The sequence below is a fragment of the Colletes gigas genome, unplaced genomic scaffold, assembly GCF_013123115.1.
Source record: "Colletes gigas isolate AHSC1104 unplaced genomic scaffold, ASM1312311v1 Colletes_gigas_Sc00016, whole genome shotgun sequence".
In the NCBI taxonomy this organism is placed as follows: domain Eukaryota; kingdom Metazoa; phylum Arthropoda; class Insecta; order Hymenoptera; family Colletidae; genus Colletes; species Colletes gigas.
Genome location: NW_025106645.1, coordinates 4,210,878 through 4,231,001, shown reverse-complemented (window position 1 = coordinate 4,231,001; position 20,124 = coordinate 4,210,878). Strand labels below are relative to the sequence as shown.

General features: G+C 36.3%; 1 protein-coding gene across 1 annotated transcript in view; it reads right to left on the bottom strand.

The window, feature by feature from the left end:
• Positions 1-237: 237 nt before the first annotated feature.
• The window catches only part of LOC122400172 (ras-specific guanine nucleotide-releasing factor 1-like), a 64,102-nt gene continuing 44,215 nt past the window's right edge, over positions 238-20,124 (bottom strand). The window contains exons 5-26 of the mRNA XM_043401485.1: positions 19,619-19,725; positions 18,919-19,066; positions 17,489-17,739; positions 16,991-17,220; positions 16,227-16,420; positions 15,896-16,021; positions 15,710-15,812; positions 12,557-12,808; positions 11,725-11,885; positions 9,932-10,317; positions 9,761-9,861; positions 9,224-9,334; positions 8,626-8,835; positions 8,121-8,300; positions 6,912-7,234; positions 6,488-6,615; positions 5,533-5,553; positions 2,847-3,225; positions 2,095-2,192; positions 1,682-1,964; positions 1,121-1,318; positions 238-773 (exon numbers count right to left, since the gene is read on the bottom strand). Of these exons, the coding sequence (XP_043257420.1) occupies positions 555-773; positions 1,121-1,318; positions 1,682-1,964; positions 2,095-2,192; positions 2,847-3,225; positions 5,533-5,553; positions 6,488-6,615; positions 6,912-7,234; positions 8,121-8,300; positions 8,626-8,835; positions 9,224-9,334; positions 9,761-9,861; positions 9,932-10,317; positions 11,725-11,885; positions 12,557-12,808; positions 15,710-15,812; positions 15,896-16,021; positions 16,227-16,420; positions 16,991-17,220; positions 17,489-17,739; positions 18,919-19,066; positions 19,619-19,725 (4,209 nt within the window). The 3' untranslated portion in view covers positions 238-554. The remainder of the gene's footprint in view (positions 774-1,120; positions 1,319-1,681; positions 1,965-2,094; positions 2,193-2,846; positions 3,226-5,532; positions 5,554-6,487; positions 6,616-6,911; positions 7,235-8,120; positions 8,301-8,625; positions 8,836-9,223; positions 9,335-9,760; positions 9,862-9,931; positions 10,318-11,724; positions 11,886-12,556; positions 12,809-15,709; positions 15,813-15,895; positions 16,022-16,226; positions 16,421-16,990; positions 17,221-17,488; positions 17,740-18,918; positions 19,067-19,618; positions 19,726-20,124) is intronic.

Here is a 20,124-nt window from a genome sequence, read left to right as displayed (position 1 = left end):
ATCGTTTTGTACACGTTCTTCGGTTGCAGGTACTCAAAATAATCCTGCGTTACAACAGAAATCGTCAAAACCTCGAAATCGATCCTCGAAGGTAGTGCAGTCTGATCGATCGACGGATCCGTAAACGTTCTCTTCCCACCTCCCCATCCCCCATACCCCCCTAAATCTGTACCGTTTTGAATTCGATCGACATTCACGAGTCCAAGCATAGAAAACGTGGACGTTACTGTGACGACATGCAGAAGTGGACGGGGTCGAAAACGCAATTCTTCGTCGTCTACGCAAAATCGCGATAACATCTGACATCTACGTATTGAAAGAAACTCGAGGAACTGGATACACTTGCAGGTTAGGCTCTGGATTACAACATTAGCGTAACATTAATCCCCGATTCTCGCGTTAATAACTGGAAAAGCATCGACTCGTCGACTTGTTGCATCGACGATTTATAATTCAACATTCAATATGGATCTCTTCGCGGCCGGGTGTCTTACTCTAGAAAATAGCTCGAGGACAATGGGGATAATTTACGTGTAATTCACCGGTGCTCGTCTTCATTTCGTGGGCGTGTTGCTCACGGAGGGTGGCAGATTAATTAAGGTCGAATTACTTAGCCTGGACGTCCTCGGCTCGATCTCCAGCGATATGCGATACAGGTCCTTCTCGTTCAGTAGCAACGAAGGATCCAGCAGATAGTTCGTCACTTTTGGTATCAGTTCGATCTTGTACGGCGTTTGCTGGAAATGCCGTATTTCACGGATCACGTGAGCAAGCTGGAACATTTAAGGAACGATGTTGGTTAAACGTACACAACATCACACAGGACTTCTTCGTGTCAGTGAACAACAGATTAAGAAGTGGCCGTACAAAAATAACACACCTACCTCCTGTCGATGTTTCTTAAAAATTCGTTTTTATTTTTTAATAAATTTGTTTAGCGCTCTACGAAAATGTTGTTTAATACTTTTTTGTGGGTATCCATGAGCTCTACTTTAGAAAGAAATTTCGATGAAATACATTTACTATTGTAGGGGATCATCAGATTGGAACACGAAGGTCCATAAGGCGTAAAGTCTACTCGTATACCAGTGCTTTCACGCCGATCGAACGTGTCACGTACCATTCGCATTTTTGAAAAATTCAAAAGGCCGTCCTCGGTCTTGGTTGGTGTACCCTCTTCAATGAAAGACAAATCGGTCAGGTACAATCCTAAATAAGGAATACAGGGTGGATCACAACGGTGCAACGCCTCTCTTAAGTTTCTGAACCGACCGTCCGAGGAAACGATGTTTTGGAGTCTCTCGATAGTCTGTTTCGTCTGTAAACGTACAAAATAAATATATTGTATACTTCGTGTTTGAAGCTTTCGATTATACGAATAAACGTTACCGCTAAACTGCGCATTTTTATGCATTTAATATGCAAAAATATAAGAAATACGAATTATTATATTTAGGGGTCGAGACAACCCTCTACGAAGCTCCCATTTAATTAATTCTATGCATTTGCATAAAGATTCACAAAGTTGAAGCATTTCTTTTACAAGGAACTGTATATTTTTCAATTTGCAACAGTATAGGTCGCAATTTTGACAAATTCAATAGTGAATCAAGGTCGTAGACAAAGAATCGTTTAGCTTCGAACTTGGCGCCATTTTCAATCGATAGTTTCTACTGCTCACCGTTTTCGAAACCTTTTCCCAAGTCTTTTTCAGCCTGAAGACACTGCTGTTCGTGAAGGCTGCGCAAATTTGCAGCACGCCATTGTAATTGTGCAGAACTCTGCTGATGTCCGCTACGGTCGCCCATTTCTCGATCGCCGCGACCCTCGCCAACAGGTTCGAACGTTGAATGATTTCGGAGACAACCAGCTGAGAGACTTCGTTGAATCTTTTCGTCATCAGGATTATATGAGGAGCACGACTCGCCTTATCGGATTTCATCCACGCTTGACCAAGAAGTTCTCTGTACAAGAATTTCAACGATTCAAGCGTCTTTCGTACATTTTTTTATATTAAATAAAGTTTAATTAAATCTTAAATTCTTCCGAACGATCGGTTCGATCATTGAACATTTAATCGTTTTATTTACTTACTCGCTAGATATCGATATGAAGATCTTGTGATCCAAATACGTCATCTGTTCCGCGATTTCCAGCGCAGACAGTGTCTCGATGCTCTCTTTGCTTTGAACCTGGAATCACAGATGTTTCGTCGAATATTTAAAACATTTCGAAATTTATCTGAATGAGGGGGTCAAATGTGCCCTTGAACAAAATTTGAGAAGGGAAAATTCGGATTATCCTATTTTCTGTATTCAATCGAGTACGAAAACTATGTAAAAAATCCGGTTGAAGGGTACATTTCACCCCCCCCCCCCTACTCAGCTGTACCCTTTATGTCATAACATTCGCTCAAACTATTTCTTTAATCGTGCATAGTTATGGACTGTTGGAAGAGAAGATGTTGGCACACTATTCACAAGCTAATACCTTTCTTGGGTTCTTGGTTATTATTGGGTAAGAGCCTACACAGTGGAGGGGATTGGGCGGAGCATACAAACTCCCCCCCCTGCGTTGTTTAGCTTGCCAACATCTCGTCTCGCAACAGTACAAGTGCAGACTTTCTCATCTCAATTATGTAACCACATTAATTACTATTTACATAACCAAAAACAAAATTGAATATCTTCACTGGCTTCTAAGAAGCAACGTATAAAAAAAGAATGAAGTAAATATCATCGAGGCTATAATTTAAAACTTCTGGTTCCTCCTGGCTTTGATAAAACAAAGGCAGCCTATAACTTACATTTTTATAATGTTTAAGTAACTATTTTCGGGATATATACCGTTGGGGGGGCCAACAGCTTCATCAGATCCACTTTGTTGATCTCTGGTTCTTCCTTGGTGATCAGCCTGAGCAGCTGACCGGCAGCTTTGTGCTCGGCTGGCAGCAACTTGGGGCAATAGACAATGTCCTCCAGGAACTCGATCGTCAGGTTCTTCAGTTTCTGATCGGACTCGAAATCGTGGCCGTGTTTCGAGATCCAATGCCTGAGGACGTTCAGTACTCGCATCGTGGCTGCGGTGGACATGCCAGACTCTTTCCGTCTGGTTCTATCGCGGCAGGAATCGATGCGATTGTTCCCATTGATCTCTTTGTCCGGAGGATTGCTGGACGCGGACGTCGCGATCGCGAACGCAGTCGCAGCCTTCGACGTGCTGCTCCTAAATATTTAAAAGCGAACATTAATTTCGTCAGCTTCGGTCTTCGATGGAAATATTTATCGCGGGACGAAGATCATTTTGCACTATCATCTGCACTTTCGTCGTCGCGACTATTTTTGAGAACAACACGTGACACATTGAAAATGCACCAGCCAACGGATAATTCACGAGCAAATCGTCAATATTTTCTAAACGTTACCTTTGCATTTTCTAAGATACCTTTAAACATTTAACGACTTTGTTCTACCATATTGACATCACACACGTAAGGTTCAAGGAAACTATAGCTTGTACGCTGAAAGGGAGTATTAATAATACGAAATTTTTACGACGTTCGATAACATTCTTATGCGTTAACAGAACTTCGAAGGGGCCCTGTTAGTTTTTTAAAGTTTCGATGCTACTACAACTTTCTGTTTGATTTCACAACATATGCTCGAGAATAGTGAATAATTATGTTAAAAAAATTGCACAATATTCTCTCCAATGCAATCTACAAAACTGCTCCATACACAGTGAAAGAATTTATTCTAGCTTTGTCTACAAATCATTCGAAATATGCTGAAACTTTCAACATTTTCAACTCAAAAGTGAGTACGGATAATTGTACAATAAATTGATAACATTTTCGTTCGTAGCTTCAACCATTATGATAGTTTTAACAATATAATGATATAATTAATTTTCCATTGATGCAACTTCCATTTCCTACTTTAATTTTCGGAAATAATTAAATTACAATTAAATTGTATCATCGATTAATAATTAAGATTAAATCCTTCTATGTTTCTTATTATATGTAAATTATTTTTTTCAGCACATTTACGTAATCTTGTGATATTTAATACGATGTAAGATCAATTTTTCCAAACTTTAGGGAAACAGTTGTAACGGACAATCAGCCTATTACGAATGATTCTTCTAATCTAATGTGCAACTAATGTACATCCCAACTAATGTACACCTGAGCGTCTAATAAACTAACAAATACCAACAATCCAAATTATACATTCGACAGCTTGTCATACAAACTGTAAGTATAAGTGGTGAATATTCTAAACGCGGACATCAAGTGACAGAAGGCGTCTAGTAGGTTAAAACTATTTCTATTTCGTTTAGCTCGTTCGTGATCTTGATGCAGTGCAGCTTGCAGCGAAGTCAAATCATGTGACAAATATCGTGTACTTAAAAATTATTCGACACGACGCAGGAAATTAATTGACCATCAAGAAATCTTGTCATCGAGCTTTAAAAAAAACGTTTTAGTAAGATCCAATTTTGAGGAAATATAAAATTCAATGAAAGTGTAATTGAAAAGGCTCAAAAATTGGGGTCGAAACAATTCTGTAAATTTTTGTAACAGCAACGCAATAAATAAATAATAATTTTTACTAATAAAAATTTGTGTTTGTATAGTAATAATATCTGTTATGGAACTATTAATTACTTCGTATAATATAAATATTATATAGAGTTTTATTTATTATGGTAAACTTTCTCTAATTTAGGAAACAATTACTGAAATATCTATTTCCATGAGAATAATTTTTTTTTTAAATTTGTTCTTGTGATAGAAATAATATTTATTCGCAATGAATTACTTCTTAGGCATTCAAATAGTGGGAATTTTGTTAATGTGTTAATCTTTCGTGTTAATATCTACTTGGTACTTTTGGTCGATTAAAAAATTTATGATTACGTTTATATTGTATGTACATACATTTTCCGCTACTCGTTAATTTAGTAAATACATTAAGAAGAAGTAACAAAAATTAATCGAAACAAAATTGATTAATATTATATGATTTAAAGCAGAACATAAGGAACGAAAAAAGTTATAATTTTGAGAAAAATTCCAAATGGAGGTATGGGCCAAAAATAGTATCGGGTCATTAGGTTAGTGTCTTAACACACGCAGCATCCTCAGTCGTAAATTACAGCCATACTTTGGGGAAGAATGAGTAAATTTCAATATCGAATATCTAAAAAATTATTAACCATATGTCAGTGACTTTAGTGTTTCAAGCACTATCATTGTGCAGAGGCTCGTTAAAAGGAGTTCCCCGCGTCAGCAATAAATTTCTGGCTCCTTCAAGTGACAGAAATTAATTATATACGTACCAAAAAAGAAACAGTGTAGAATTCAATGGATGTTAATTGCAATTCTGGCGGTGCGCGTTCAGTGGGCGTAAACAGTTAATAAAGAGCATAGCGTACAAGTGAATTAGTGATACACAGCTGGTCATGCGGCACGCAGAAGTGGTAACACCATTTTGTTTTCCAGAAAGCAGAGAGGATGACACTTACCAGATGGGTTCAGGTCCAACGCTATGAATGACACAAAACGTCATGTCAAATATAATTGCATTGAAACAACGAAAATAGTATCTTGAGTAACGAAATTAATTCGACGAATTTATTTAAAATGCACTTGGTTTGCAAATACGGTTATTAAACAGAGTATTGCACGGTATTGCAAAGAATTAAACGGAACCCTGGAAAAATTCATTTCGTTAACCACACAAATATAAATTCCAATGGAATTTCGATTAAAAATTTCAATAAAAAAATACTTTGAAATTATATCACGACCCGATTGTTCGTTAATTAAAATGGTTTCTACATACATCCGAATATTTTACATACAAATGGAGCGTAAGAATGAGAAATACATATCGAATGAAAGACAGACTGATGTAGAAATAAAGTTCTCAATTTTTATGCATACAGTATTTTGTACAGTAAAGATACGAATAATTTCTGTTTACGAACAAAAAGGAAGATCATAGGCGGAAGAAAACACGTAAATCGCCGAGACAAAGCACTCATGCGTAAGAAAGTGAAAAATACCTTTATTGCGATAAACATCCAACAGCGATACCGAGAAACGAAATAGAGATAATTTCTTTCTTTTTTTTTTTTGTTAGATAGATACAAACGCCTATACAGATCGGTAATCTTAAACAATGTTCGAGGTGAAGCGTTCGATAAAGAATGTCAATCGTTATGTTAATATTGCTCCATCGGTTCAGCTTAACGTGTACGTCCTATTGTCCTCGAAATATTGTACTTCACTGTTTTCAGTTTTAGCGAATACAGACACGTGATCATAAAATTTCCTTTTTCTTTTTTACCCAGACATCGTACGTGATCACCAGACAAAATAAAAACCCTCGAACCGATCGACATGCGCACTTCTCGTGACGAGTACAACAACATACTGATGTAAACACTTAAACACGTCAGGAATGCACGAACGAACCTTCGTTGACTTTGTCGAAAACTGGTTATCACTACCCCGACTTTGCTGATAACTTGGTCGTGCTGGAAGTTCCCCTGCTTCGATGACATTTCGGTTTCGTGGATCGACCGTCTGCTGGCCCAATAATTCTGCAAAAGGAGAACGGTACGTTTAAGAAAGAAACGCGAGAAAATGTTGCTGCCATTTTCTGTACACAAGGGCAGTGTCCCGAACATATTTATTTTTTAAGGAAAACTTCTGTAATATATATTTTTTTTGTGATTCAAAGATCATCGTTGCTTTCTTAAATGAAACTCTACAGTTCTGTCGTCTGTTTCGTTATTCTTGATTTTCGTTTCGGCGTCCAGAATCACTCCTCTCCCAGGGCCAGCGTATAAAATAACGTTACAAAAATTTATACGTAAAAGTGCTTCGATTTACATACTCCGGTTATGGCAGAAAACGAACTTCTCCTTGCGGTGGTCGCGGGGGCGGAAACGATCGATGCTCTGTGCTCGGCGTAATGCGAAATTTGTTGTTTCTGTTGGTTTTTGAACGGAGATTGGGGTAGCGCGGTCGACCCAGCAACGTCGCTGCCCTCAGCCGAGGCTTTCTTCTCCCTCTCTTTCCATTGCTTGCTGAATTCTGCTTCCCTTTCCGTCGTTTCAGGCACCCTCTTCAGCGGCGTTGATGGCATTTTCGGGGGGCTGTCTTCCTTCGATAATTTCGGCGTTTCAGGATCCGACTCGTCGTAGGTAAACTGAACGTCTGAAAATATTGTACAACTTTTTAAATCGTACCATTTATTTTAGAATTAATGTTATGTCAACATTGGTAATATATTATTGCAAATAATCTTGTCGATTCTACTGTAAAAAGTACATGTGTACAAAAGATGGCTGATACGAGAATTCTTTATATATCAATTAGCTAGTACAATAATAATAATAATATTCTTTGAAGTAAGTTGAAAATATAAGTTATAAGAATAATATTCTTTGAAATAAGTTACAAATATGAATTATAATAATAATAGTCTTTGAAGTAAGTTAAAAATATAAGTTATAATAATAATATTCTATGAAATGAGTTAAAAATATAAGCTATAATACCGATATTCTATGATGTGAGTTAAAAATATAAGTTATAATACTGATATTCTTTGAAGAAAGCTGAAAATATAAGTTATAATAATAATATTCTTTGAAATAAGTTAAAGATATAAGTTATAATAATAATATTCTTTGAAGAAAGCTGAAAATATAAGTAATAATAATAATATTCTATGAAGTGTGTTAAAAATATAACTTCTAATAATAATATTCTATGAAATGTAAGCTATAATACTGTTATTCTATGAACTGAGTTAAAAATATAAGTTATAATAATAATATCCTTTGAAGAAAGCTGTATATATAAGTAATAATAATAATATTCCTTGAAGTAAGTTACAAATATGAATTATAACAATAATATTCTTTGAAATAAGTTAAAGATATAAGTTATAATAATAATATTCTATGAAGTAAGGTATACTTTAATTTTCTATTGTTCAAAATTCACTGTATCTATGTAAATTTGTATGATATTACGTAGTTTATACAGGGGAATAAAAATCGTAAAACTATTATTGGGATTAATAATACGAGTTTACCGTCTTTCGAGGCTTCTGATGCCACAGGCGTGACAGTCTCCTCGGAAACTCCGCGGGAATAAGTGCCGCCATCTTGAGGGCTTCGATCAGATCCTGAACCTGATCCAGATTCTGTCGATCCTACCAGCGTGAGGGAGCTCAAGTTGCTCGGAGAGGAGGGAGCACTTATTACTGTAGTATCTGAAATCGTGAATAGCGTTTATACTTTTTACACTGGGTACAGTCATACCATGTTACTTTTGTCTTGGAGCTGTAACTACAGTTGCGGTCAGAATTAACACTAAACCTATCAACAGAAATGTAAATATTAATTTCAAATATTCGCTAAATAATCTATGTAACATTGAGATATATAATATATGAAACGTAAGAGAATAATAGTTGAACTACTTTAATTAAATTTAATTCATACCTATTTTCCCTACCTGTTCACTTAATTTTGTCCGCAACTGTACTCATTGAATTTTTCTCTCTTCTGGTGCACCTGGTCAGGCTATTTTCTTACCCGTAAGCGTTTCAGAACTCGACGAGACAGCGATGACTTTTGGTATAGTCAGATGAAACCCGTCATCCCCTTCCTTGGTGTTCGAATCCACTTGAGCGCTATTCTTCCGTGGCGTAGCTGGAGACCCGACAGACGCGATCGACGACTGTACAGTCGGACTGCGTTTTATTATTGGCAGAGCTTCCACGCGTGATTGCTTTTCCTCGTCCGCTGAAACGAATCAACGATCGTCTAAAATAACATATAAATTCTATACGCAGAGAGTGTTCGATTTTATCTCATAAACCCGAATTACTACTCGCTGCGCGTGGTTCAGATTAAAATCGAACATTCTGTACAGTGCGAGTCAATAGTAAATGTCATCGAAAATAACTGGTTGTTTATTACTTTTGGGAGAGATTGTTCTCAGGTAAAAAATACATTTAACAGAACCCTTATATTTTCAGGGATATCAGGGTCACCATGAATTCAATGTACATGTGTCTTATTAGTTGGTCACTTTTCTTTAAATTATTGTCGATTACAATTGCTGTTGACTCGTTTGTGAAATTCATTGAACGACATTCCACTCTTTTATCAGTAATGAAGAGAAACGCACTCTTTTTAGATCCAATTCGCCAGTAACCCTTTGGGTTGAGTGTATATCCACCTGCAGTGAAATCACAGGAACTTTTTACATCGCGGCAGTCGCTTATTTCGGATCCGTAACCTATATGTGTACCAGAATATTAATGATTAATAATTTTATTAATATCACCACAATTCAACATTTGGGGTACATCAATAATTTACAACGAGCACTACTTCAAAGTAGACACTGAGAATTTTACAGTCGTCTCAAGACTGACATCAAAATTTCTATTTGATCACTTTTGGAAACCATTTACCTCCCCTTCCTATTTACGATAACACTTTTTTCGAAATAACACAGATACTTTTCGAATGTCCAGAACAATAACTTTGGCAATGCTAAAAAATCGTTCAAGAAATTATAATTTCCAAGTGAAATAACTTTATCTGTTCAAATATAAATATCGTTACAAATCGAACGGAAACGATTATAAAGTGAAACATGCTCTCGATGAAAGAAGTTTAGTGCATAAATACTCCGTAAGTATTTTTAGATATATTATACCGGAAACGGAACTAGCACCGCTTATTCTTCGCGGCGAGCTGCTGTATCTCGCGTTATGCGACTGAGTCTCCGCCGCGTTGCTACCCAGCACGTCCAAAGACCTGAAAATAAAATTACACTTTCGACACGGGCGCCGAAATGCTCGAAGTAATTTTGAATAATTATGCTTGCTCGAGTGAACCGGTGGACGTCTCAGCATCCGGTGGCTCAGCCTCGTAATATACGTTCTTCAGGGCCTCGAGGACCGTGACGCCGTCGGTGAACACTCGATACGTCAGTAGAAACGTGTTGAGGAAGTCGATGCTGAGGAATCGCAGATCGGTCAAACGTTGAAGTAAACGTTCAGGCGTGGCTGATCGAATGTGCGGGACCTTGCAAGAGTTCAATGTGCCGCTGAATTTAATGTCGACGTCGTCCTTGAACAGCTTCGGGTCGTTCTTCATGGACTGTGGCATTGTGACGGAACTGGTGTCCGACAACGAGCCACAGTGCAAGTAATCGTTGGCGTGTACGTTATCCATACATTGGCTGATGTCGCTGATCCAGGCAGCCTTTTCCTACATCGGTCACAGTTCTCGTCAGATTTACGTTCTTTGTTAGCAAACAACAGTAGGGTGGTCCTTATTTTTCGACATTACTTTTTGACCCCAGATTGTGACAGTGGAAAAAAAGATCTGTGCAAAATTGGAGTGAGATTAGACAAGAAGAACATGTGTTTATACTGCTGTTACACGAGAAACCTTAAGTTAAAGTTTATTATTCGATAATGCAATAGGACGTAACCTTCACACGACTTTGTATACGAAAAATAGTCAAGGTTATTTGAAGGTCACGTTACGTTTTAACTTTGTGGTTAAAATGTACTAGAGTAGGATTTTTTAGCATTTTTTTTCTCCAAAGCAAGTAGGAATTCGGGGGTATGTCCAATGACCAAAAATAATTGTTATTGGCCCCAGGGACTGAAAATAATTTTTTTAGAACGATTTGAAAATTTTTTTTTCGCCTGTCGATTTTACTTAAAAATTCGTCTTTCATTTTTAATAAATTTGGTTCGCGCTGTATAGAAAAGTTGTTTAATACTTTTTCATAGGTACCCATGCAATCTACTTAAAAAAAAAGTTTCATTGAAATGTATTCACTATTGTAAGAATTATGGTTGTTTGAAAATTGGACCATTTTTATGGGGTTTTTCTAACTTTACGGGGTTAAGGAACAATTTTTCGAATATTTTTGAAATTTCTACATATTCTTCGCTAAAATACGCGTCGTTTGCACTTTTAAACATTAAAATCGTCCGATCCGTTCAGGAGTTATGATGTTTTAAAAATTTTCATGAAACTTTAGGCAAACATTTCTGGCCAGAATTTATATTTTCGATGAGGAATTTTTTTCTCCAAAGTAAGTAGGAATTCGGGGGTATGTCCAATGACCAAAAATAATTGTTATTGGCCCCTGCGACTGAAAATAATTTTTTTAGAACGATTTGAAACACATGAAATTTCAGTGAAACATATCAATGTATGGTCAGACATTTTATTTTCGGTGAGGAATTTTTTTCTCGAAAGTGCATAGGATTTCGGGGGTAAGTCTATTCACCAAAAATGATTGTAACTGACAAACAAAAAACTAAAAAGAAATTTTTACCCCTGTAGCTAAGGACCACCCTAACCTACAGTGTCTTTCGAAGCTTTCACGTAAGCTTATAATAATCGTTTTTTTCCTTAGAAACGTGGTTAAGGATCGTACCAAGTATGAATTTTGATTCAAGTTCAGTAGATTTTATATTGATTTAATAATAATTGAGGCTCATGATTCCATAAAGTAGTCGATAATTTCCGATTGGAATATAGGGAACAAGTAAATAAAGTTTCGTCTGGATTGGACAGAAATAGTGAAAGTTTTGGAGAAATCAGAAACGCACAGATTAAAAATTTTAGGTTGAAGACGATTTGTTTTAACCATACCTGTATAGTAGGAGCTACAAGGAGGACCGTTGCTTTAGGTTCGCCTGGTTTCAGGTCGATTAGTATCTTAAAATCACGGTTCTGCAGCTGAGTAGTCGTACTTCCGCTACCACTTCCGCTGCTCTCGCTGATTCCGCTGGACATCGAACATACTGACAGTTCTAAAATCAGTTCGCGGTCGCGGCAATACTACGTTAATTATATAGAAATTATTGTACACCTTTTCACAACAGGCCAGCCAATGCGTAGAAAGCCAGCGCAGTTTCCTAAATAAAATAAGCTTGGGAAATAGGAGGTGGATGCGATTGAATTAAACGCTCAAACGTAAAAAAAGATTCGAAATTTTTTCAGAATTTATTTGCGAGAGTGTTGTCAGTGAATTGGTCAGGACTCGTCGTGAAAAATGAGTCCAAACACGACCACTCTTAGACGTTTTTTTTTAATTTAACATTTTTGGAAATTCTGTTCAAAAATGATTAAAATACAGTATTACTATATGTAGTCTGAACAAGGTCGTGTTTGGACTTATTTTTCTCGAGACAATCTCACCAATCTATCGACACCACTTTCACGAAGATATAAATAAAAAATTGGATTCAGTTCATTTTTCAAAATACGATAAAGAAACGATGCGAGTAAAATAAAATTTGTTGTCTTCGAAGCTGTTAGAATCTCCTAGGAATCTGTGTTCGATTATTGTTGGAAACTATTTACTTCGACGTGTTAAGGCCGAAAGTCATGCATGCTAGCTGCAGTAGCGCCAAAGAACTATTTAAAGCTGCAACTACGTTAGTCTATAAGGCTTAGTTTAATAATAATATTGTCAAAATACCGTCATCATCCGCGGTTCCCTGATCGTTGGGGTCTTCCACTAACACAGCATTGCAAAGAGGTATTTTTCCGATTTGTGGGATAAGATTCAAACGACCGTCGTCGTCCGACTGGCGCGTAGTCAATAACAAATGTTTGGAAAACAGGAAGCACTGTCTGATTGCTTCTTTATCGCTGCTACTTTTGCCTCCGAACGTCGCGCTCAATCTACTTCGTGCACCTTTTGGCTTGTCTATGATCTGGATAAGCGTACCTGAAAGAAACAAGGATACATTAACTCGATAAATACCGAAAATAAATTCACAATGGCGCTGAGAAAATTAATAGTAACAATAAACGACTCAGAAGATTTTCCGTAGAAATCAAGACTTTGAAAAATAATCCATTTTCCAGTTACTCGTATTAAACAACAATGATACTCGAACCTTCATATTATTATTAACTTAGAAAATAATTGTGAATTTCCAAACTGTTCGATTTACATTTTTAAATTTAAGAAAGTATGAATTACCTACGAAATAAAAATAATTTTTAGATACGTTGACACTTAAAAAAAGAATTTAATTTTTAATATATTAGGTCGTCCCATAAGTTCGTGCCGTTCGATATTCTGAAATTGATGAGGATAAAATTTGTAATCTAATAAAAACCAAAGAAAATTTGTCAGTTGAGGTGATTTCTGAAATTTCAAACATAGTAACATAACAATTCATAGAAATTTGAAACGAATAGATATTGTGTCAAAGTTTGGAAATTCACGCTAGCTTATGGAACAAAATTTTCTTAATCGTGGTATCGTCTGTTAGCGTATAATAAAACTGAATCTTATAAGATATAAAATCTAACAATCTCCAGGCTTATTGGTGGATAAACAATTTGAAAATGTCAACGTTTTAATGAAAAGCGTTAAACTAAATTTTAATGAAATATCCAGCAAGTTTTGGAGCGACGATACAATGGCTTTGCCAAAAGAAGGAGTTGTTGAACGAGAAGAGGTTTACTATTTTTCATAAAATTCCATCATATGTTTAAAATATTACTTCAAGTTGCAGTGGAAAACTAGGCACGAACATATGGGACGACCTAATAGAATGTAATAAAATTTTACAACAATAAAATACTGAAATATTTCTGCGTCTTAATTAACGAAAGATAGAAACTCGTTTAACAACCAAAACAACAACAACAACACAGGGGAAATACAACACCAAAGTACCTAAATTTCTTTGATCCCTAACAATGCACTTTCTTCGTCTTTATGGTCCCCGATCTCTTCGATATAGTGTTTAAGAAATGTAATTGGTTTGGAACCGAAGTCACCCGTATTACATTTTCCAAGCACGCTCAATTTTCACCGATCGAACTCCAAAATGGAGCTTGAGTTTCCGTTTATCCACTCGTTGGCCTTCCAGCCTCGTAACGGGACAAACGCGGACAGAAAATTCCGAGAAATTAAAGAATTCAAAATCTTAACCAACGAAGCAAGGAAAAACTTTTTACTGGTAGGACTTTTCCTGCACACTACGAGCGGCGAAAGTATGTTTGCATGGCAGCCATGTGATACGGGACCAAACATGAGGGACCCAGGGCCGTGTCAAGAAGCGTTTTCAAACACGAGACTTTAGCATCTTTATTCAAAAATTTACACTCGAATTTTATATATTTTCCAACGTACCGATCTGTCAATGGATATTTCTCGAGCATAGATAATCAAATTAAATTGTAAATTTAGTTTGCAATTGATATAATATTCGATTCGACTTGGTCAAGAGCGACTGAAAAAGTAGCGCTCGTATTTTGTGTTTTCTGTAATTGTTCAACGTTTTTAATAATTCGCAGGTAATCGTTCGTTGTGAATTCTAATAAAATTTTTGAAAAATTATTATGCGTGTCGCGCCTCTGCCACATCCCTGATAATTGTTCCCGCGCATGATCAAACGGATTCGGCGTAATTTACATGTGCGCGAAATAGAACCCCATCGATTCTGAGAAATCCAAGGGCGCGCTTGCGCCCCTGGCCACGAATTTCCGCTTTTCGTCAACTTCCTGCCGGACCATCGAGGCAACAGCGACCAGCTCGACCGAGATATTATCGACTGTAAAGTCTCTCATCGATTTCAAATCGATGAAAATTTTTTACCGATGTTCACGGTAAAAGGGAAATGCACGTTTCTGATTGAAGGAAAGAAGAAACTTGGCGACAACGGAATTAAAAAAACCATGAAATCAGTATTGAAAATAAATACATGGAATGTAAAATAAAATCAATCGGTGCGTATGTGCTTGCACTTCGATTCGATATAAAAAAAAAAAATAGAGAAATAGTATGAAATTCTATGTATGAAAAATAAATTCTGAGTCTGTTCTGAGAATAGACACAAATGAGGAACCGAAAATGTTTTCTATTAAATTTCAAAAACGAAGTTATAGAAATATTGTAATCGTGCAATTTGAATCGAGAACGTTTCTTTTGTCAAATTTTTTTGTAATTCTGAATGTCTTGTACACTAATCAAATACCTGAATATTAGTAGTAGCTGAATACCTGTTAAATATTTAAATCGCAGCTCTGATTTAAATGCACCCCCAATTCTCGTGAAATAACATTTATAGAAACGTAGAATAGGTCATCGTAAGCAAGTTTTGGGTTACGTTACTTATGTCGCCTCTCCGCAGTCCCTTAATTTAAATGCTAACGTCGCGTTCGTTGCAAACTTTACCCACTTTGCCAGTTTATAAGAACTTTTTACTCCCCTTTATGAATATTCACTATACGCCCAAGAACTTTACCAATACATTCTGCTAATCGTCTTCTGCGCTTGCATGGTACACCTTAGAACACAAAATATACAGGGGATCCCACAAAACTGGGTCAAGACGTTAGAATAATAAAAAATTTCAGCAGAAATAGTTTAAGACAGTGTAACGTGGGTCGTCTCCGTAAGTGAAAAGATATTTTACGCTAAAAATTAATACTGAACACGAGTGAATAGGTACGGAAGGAACATTCAAGTTAGAATGATAAAAGTTCATCATTTTTCATTTATAACAAAAAAGCAGAGATGAACTTGAAACGCATTATATTAATATTTTAATAACGTGGTCAGGCTCGGTTGGAACACCCTGTATACGCCGAAAGTAACAAGATTGCTCACCCTGTCTGACGAAAACTTGATTTACGTCCAGTAAAATGTCACAGCCCTCGACGATCATCCTTTCCACGGCCAAATTTTTCCGTAAATTTTCGGTTTCGCTGACCTGAAAAAGCACGGTACACGTGAACCGAAAGAACAACAAATTAATGTTTTCTCTTTAGAACAGTTAATACTTTTGATCGATACCTCGTCGTTCATTTGCTTCGACAAATTTTCCAACTGTTGCCTCGCTTCTTGCAAGCTTATACGTTCCACGTGCTCGAATGGAGTATGCGCCAAAATCTCGTGCAGCGTAATAATGTACCTTGGAACCTGATTAGATGTTTATAATTTTTAAAATGCCTAACGACAATTGTTGGAATTTTAAAAACTTCGTTTCTGTGATTGTAACTATTGTTTCATTAGATTTTTCATTTTGTGTGTGGAATTGATTATCGTACAATTTTGTTAGAAATAAAGATACATACGTTTAGAAGCTGTTTTGAATATTAGAAAACCGTGAATTGGGCGAGCGTACCTGATTCATAGGATATGTTAGAAAGGTCTCCAGAGAACGTCCTCCGCAAGCAGGCTTGTTCTCCAATCTAGTGAGCAATTTTGCGAACGAAGGTAGCTGCTTGCACCTGGTCAACACTTGAAGACTGTAGTGGTGATTGCGGACAAATTCTTGATAAATTGACAACATTGGTAGCAACATGTCGAACAAATCGCCTGAAATAATCGAGAATAATCGAGAATAATCTTTAAACTGCAAATCACTTTTCCATATTTGTCAATAATTATTTATTCATAACAAACGCTTGTCTACGTTTTCTTGTCGCTCCTTCAAGTACCAGAGAGTGTAAATATAATAATTTCAATTTTTATTTAAGTCCAAAGTCCGACACGGCCTCTGTACCCTATTAAGACTTTTATAAAGGTACAAATCTAGACTTTTAACGAGGTGAGTCTATATTTACGGATTACTTCCAGAAATCGATACTTTTATACTATGAGAAGCAAAATTAACTTCATAGGAATTGTTTGACTGTTACAATATTCTTAAATGTAAATGTTTACAGTAAAATTATTGCAAATATATTTTTTTGAAAATCAATGAAACGAGTTCATGAATAATATTCGTAGTTAATTATGAATCGTAACTGTTATGCAATGAAAACAAATGCATTCGTATGCTCCTAATTCCATAGAAGTTGCAGCATTTCATGGTTAGCTGAATTTTGTTATGTGTTTTTCGTAAATCAGCTGTGTTTTTGCTTTGTGCAATTAACGATGGCTTACCTAAAACTAACGTGGGCCAATTCTCCATACGAGATATGAGACCCTTCAGGAAGATTTGATGGAGAAACAACAACGTTTCGCTATTCAGGAATATACTGTTCACATCCTCGTGGCTACAAGGTGGTTTCTTCGAGCTCGCAGCCATCTTGAAAGGCCTCAGGAAACAAGTCACTAAAATCTCCATTTGTTCCCCGTATTCCTCCTCAGCCTCCACCATTTTAAACACCAAACTGAAATACAATGAATATTCCGAATGTAACGAACCCTCTTGTACTTCATTTCTCAATATAACCTCTAAATAACTGCAAAACGAAACAATTGCTTTTCGTGAATATCTGCAGTTACGGTTAATTACAAAATTGTTGAATTCGTGCTTTTATTGCCCGCAATACGGTCCATTTTTTAATTCGATGTATGCTTAGAGATCGAAGGCGATCGTTACGAATTGTTTCTAAAATAAATTCTAAATCAAATTCCAGGAATGAAACTTATTCTCACCTGTTTCGCTTTCGCATACTTTCCGCGTGAGGGCTTTTGATGTACTCCTCGACGATTTGTTTCCAACGTCTACGGCACACCCAGCCCCGGATGAAGCTTTGTACCTTTTTAACTTGCTCGATCTTCAACGATCTCTCGGTCATATCTTGCGAAATCAGTTCTGACGTCTGAATGTCAGTGGACGTCTGAAACTCCCATCTCGTGACGTGCGTTACGGACGTGCGTCTACTCTTTTTCGTCACGGAGAACAACTGTGGAAACAAAGCACCGCGATTCGAGCACGGAAACTTAGATCGAACCTGTTCTAAAAATTCTGTTCGTGACTAAATATTGAAAATAACAGAGACTGAAAACATCACCCTATGTTTAGGATAATCCAGAATTTTACTTTATAATTCAACAACCAAAATGGTCGCAGGAGTAATGCAAAAGCAAGTCTGAGATATAAAATGAAATTGTTCATTTTTTTCTTTGACAAGTTTTAAACTTTCTGAATTTTTTTTCTCGAAAGTGCGAAGGATTTCGGAAGTATGTGTATTCACCAAAAATGATTGTAATTGACCCCCTCGACAGAAAATAATTTTTCCAGAACGATTTGAAAATTTTTTTTTCGCCTGTCGATTTTACTTAAAAATTCGTCTTTCATTTTTAATAAATTTGGTTCGCGCTGTATAGAAAAGTTGTTTAATACTTTTTCATAGGTACCCATGCAATCTACTTTAAAAAAAAGTTTCATTGAAATATATTCATTATTGTACGAGTTATGGCAGTTTGAAAATTGGACCATTTTTATGGGGTTTTTCTAATTTTACGGGGTTAAGGAACAATTTATCGAATATTTTTGAAATTTCTACATATTCTTCGCTAAAATACACGTCGTTTGCATTTTTAAACATTAAAATCGTCCAATCGGTTCAGGAGTTATGATGTTTTAAAAATTTTCATGACATTTCAGGCAAACTTTTCTGGCCAGAATTTATATTTTCGATGAGGAATTTTTTTCTCCAAAGTGAGTAGGAATTCAGGGGTATGTCTAATCACCAAAAATAATTGTTAGTGGCCCCTGCAACTGAAAATAATTTTTTTAGAACGATTTGAAACACATGAAATTTCAGTGAAACATATCAATGTATGGTCAGACATTTTATTTTCGGTGAGGAATATTTTTCTCGAAAGTGCGTAGGATTTCGGTGGTATGTCTCTTCACCAAAAATTATTGTAATTGTCTCCTGCGACCGAAAATAATTTTTTCAGAATGATTTGAAATTTTTTAATTTAATTTTTTAACAACCTTTCAACGAAGCCCCAATCAAGAAATTTATATTCTTGATTTTCGTCCTGTTTTGATGTCTAGAATCTCTCAACGCCCTGTATATCGTTTCATAATTTTCACTGTGTTGACAAGTCAGAAATCTTATTTTCTTACTTACTTCCGTTCGAAGCTTCTTCACTTCCGACGCTAGATCTTCGCACTGCTGTACATATTGAGATTTCTCCGTCTTCTCGCTCTCGATGATCTGCAACAGGTGCAAATGTTTCTGCTCGAGCTTCTCCTTCTGCAGCAGCAACTTGTTGAAACTGTAACCAGCAATTAAATAGTCGTTGAGATAAATAAAAAAGTGAAACGAAACGATTATTGAACGAAACATTCAAGTAAATCCAATTATTCTTTACGGTTTTCGTCGGTTACGTCTCGAGGGTGTTCGAAAAAACATTTCTGTACCTCCATTTATTCGTAAGAAAATCTTTATTTATTAGATCTTCGTAAATATTGATCCAACGTTCGCTTCTGCCGATCGTACGCAATTACGTGCACGGAATATTCCATTTAAATTTAGTATTCGAGACATAGTATATAAAATACCGAACACCCAATATCGTTCACGAGACTGGGAATTTCACAGAGGGAATAATGAATAGCAATTTCGTGGGAGAAAAAATTGCCTAAAAATTGTTCCGCGGGAATGAAATCGCTTCGTGCAATTAATTTTTGTCGCGGCTTGGATCGCGTTACGAACGTTCCGCCCCAGGTGGACGAAGTCGATCTCGCGGTACAACCATGATTCGTTCGCGATACCGTCATTTAAATTATTCCACTTTTGAACCCTGAATTATGTACGGTACGGTTACCTGGCTTCTCGTATGGCATCGATCCAGGTTGTGCAGTCGGACTCCGTGGTTGCTTTCAGCTCGTATTGCCTTTGATTTTCCCGCCTATAGGATATCGCGAAACAATTCTGAAACGATAAAACGACCTGAATTAGTAATGCTGAATATCAGAGAATAAATTTCAATCCGTTCGCGGTTACTGGCGACCCCGTTGACATTTCACAAACTTTTTATTTCAAGCACGATCTTCCAAAATAACAAAAATATTGTAAGAAACGATCGAACAAACTTGCAGAAAAAGCAGAAAACTCACAACGCAATGAGTTGTTATTTTTTCCTTGGACGTCCAGTTTTAATGATCTCAAGAAAAATTGTAAATTATTAAAGAAAGAATAAACAATTTCTGTATACTGTTGTATTTATAAGTAAAATATTTTAAACCTAGGAATAATAAAATAGTAAACAGTGATATTTGAGTAGCAAAAATAAAAAAGTGAACAATGGTGTTTAAGCTTAAATTGGAGAAA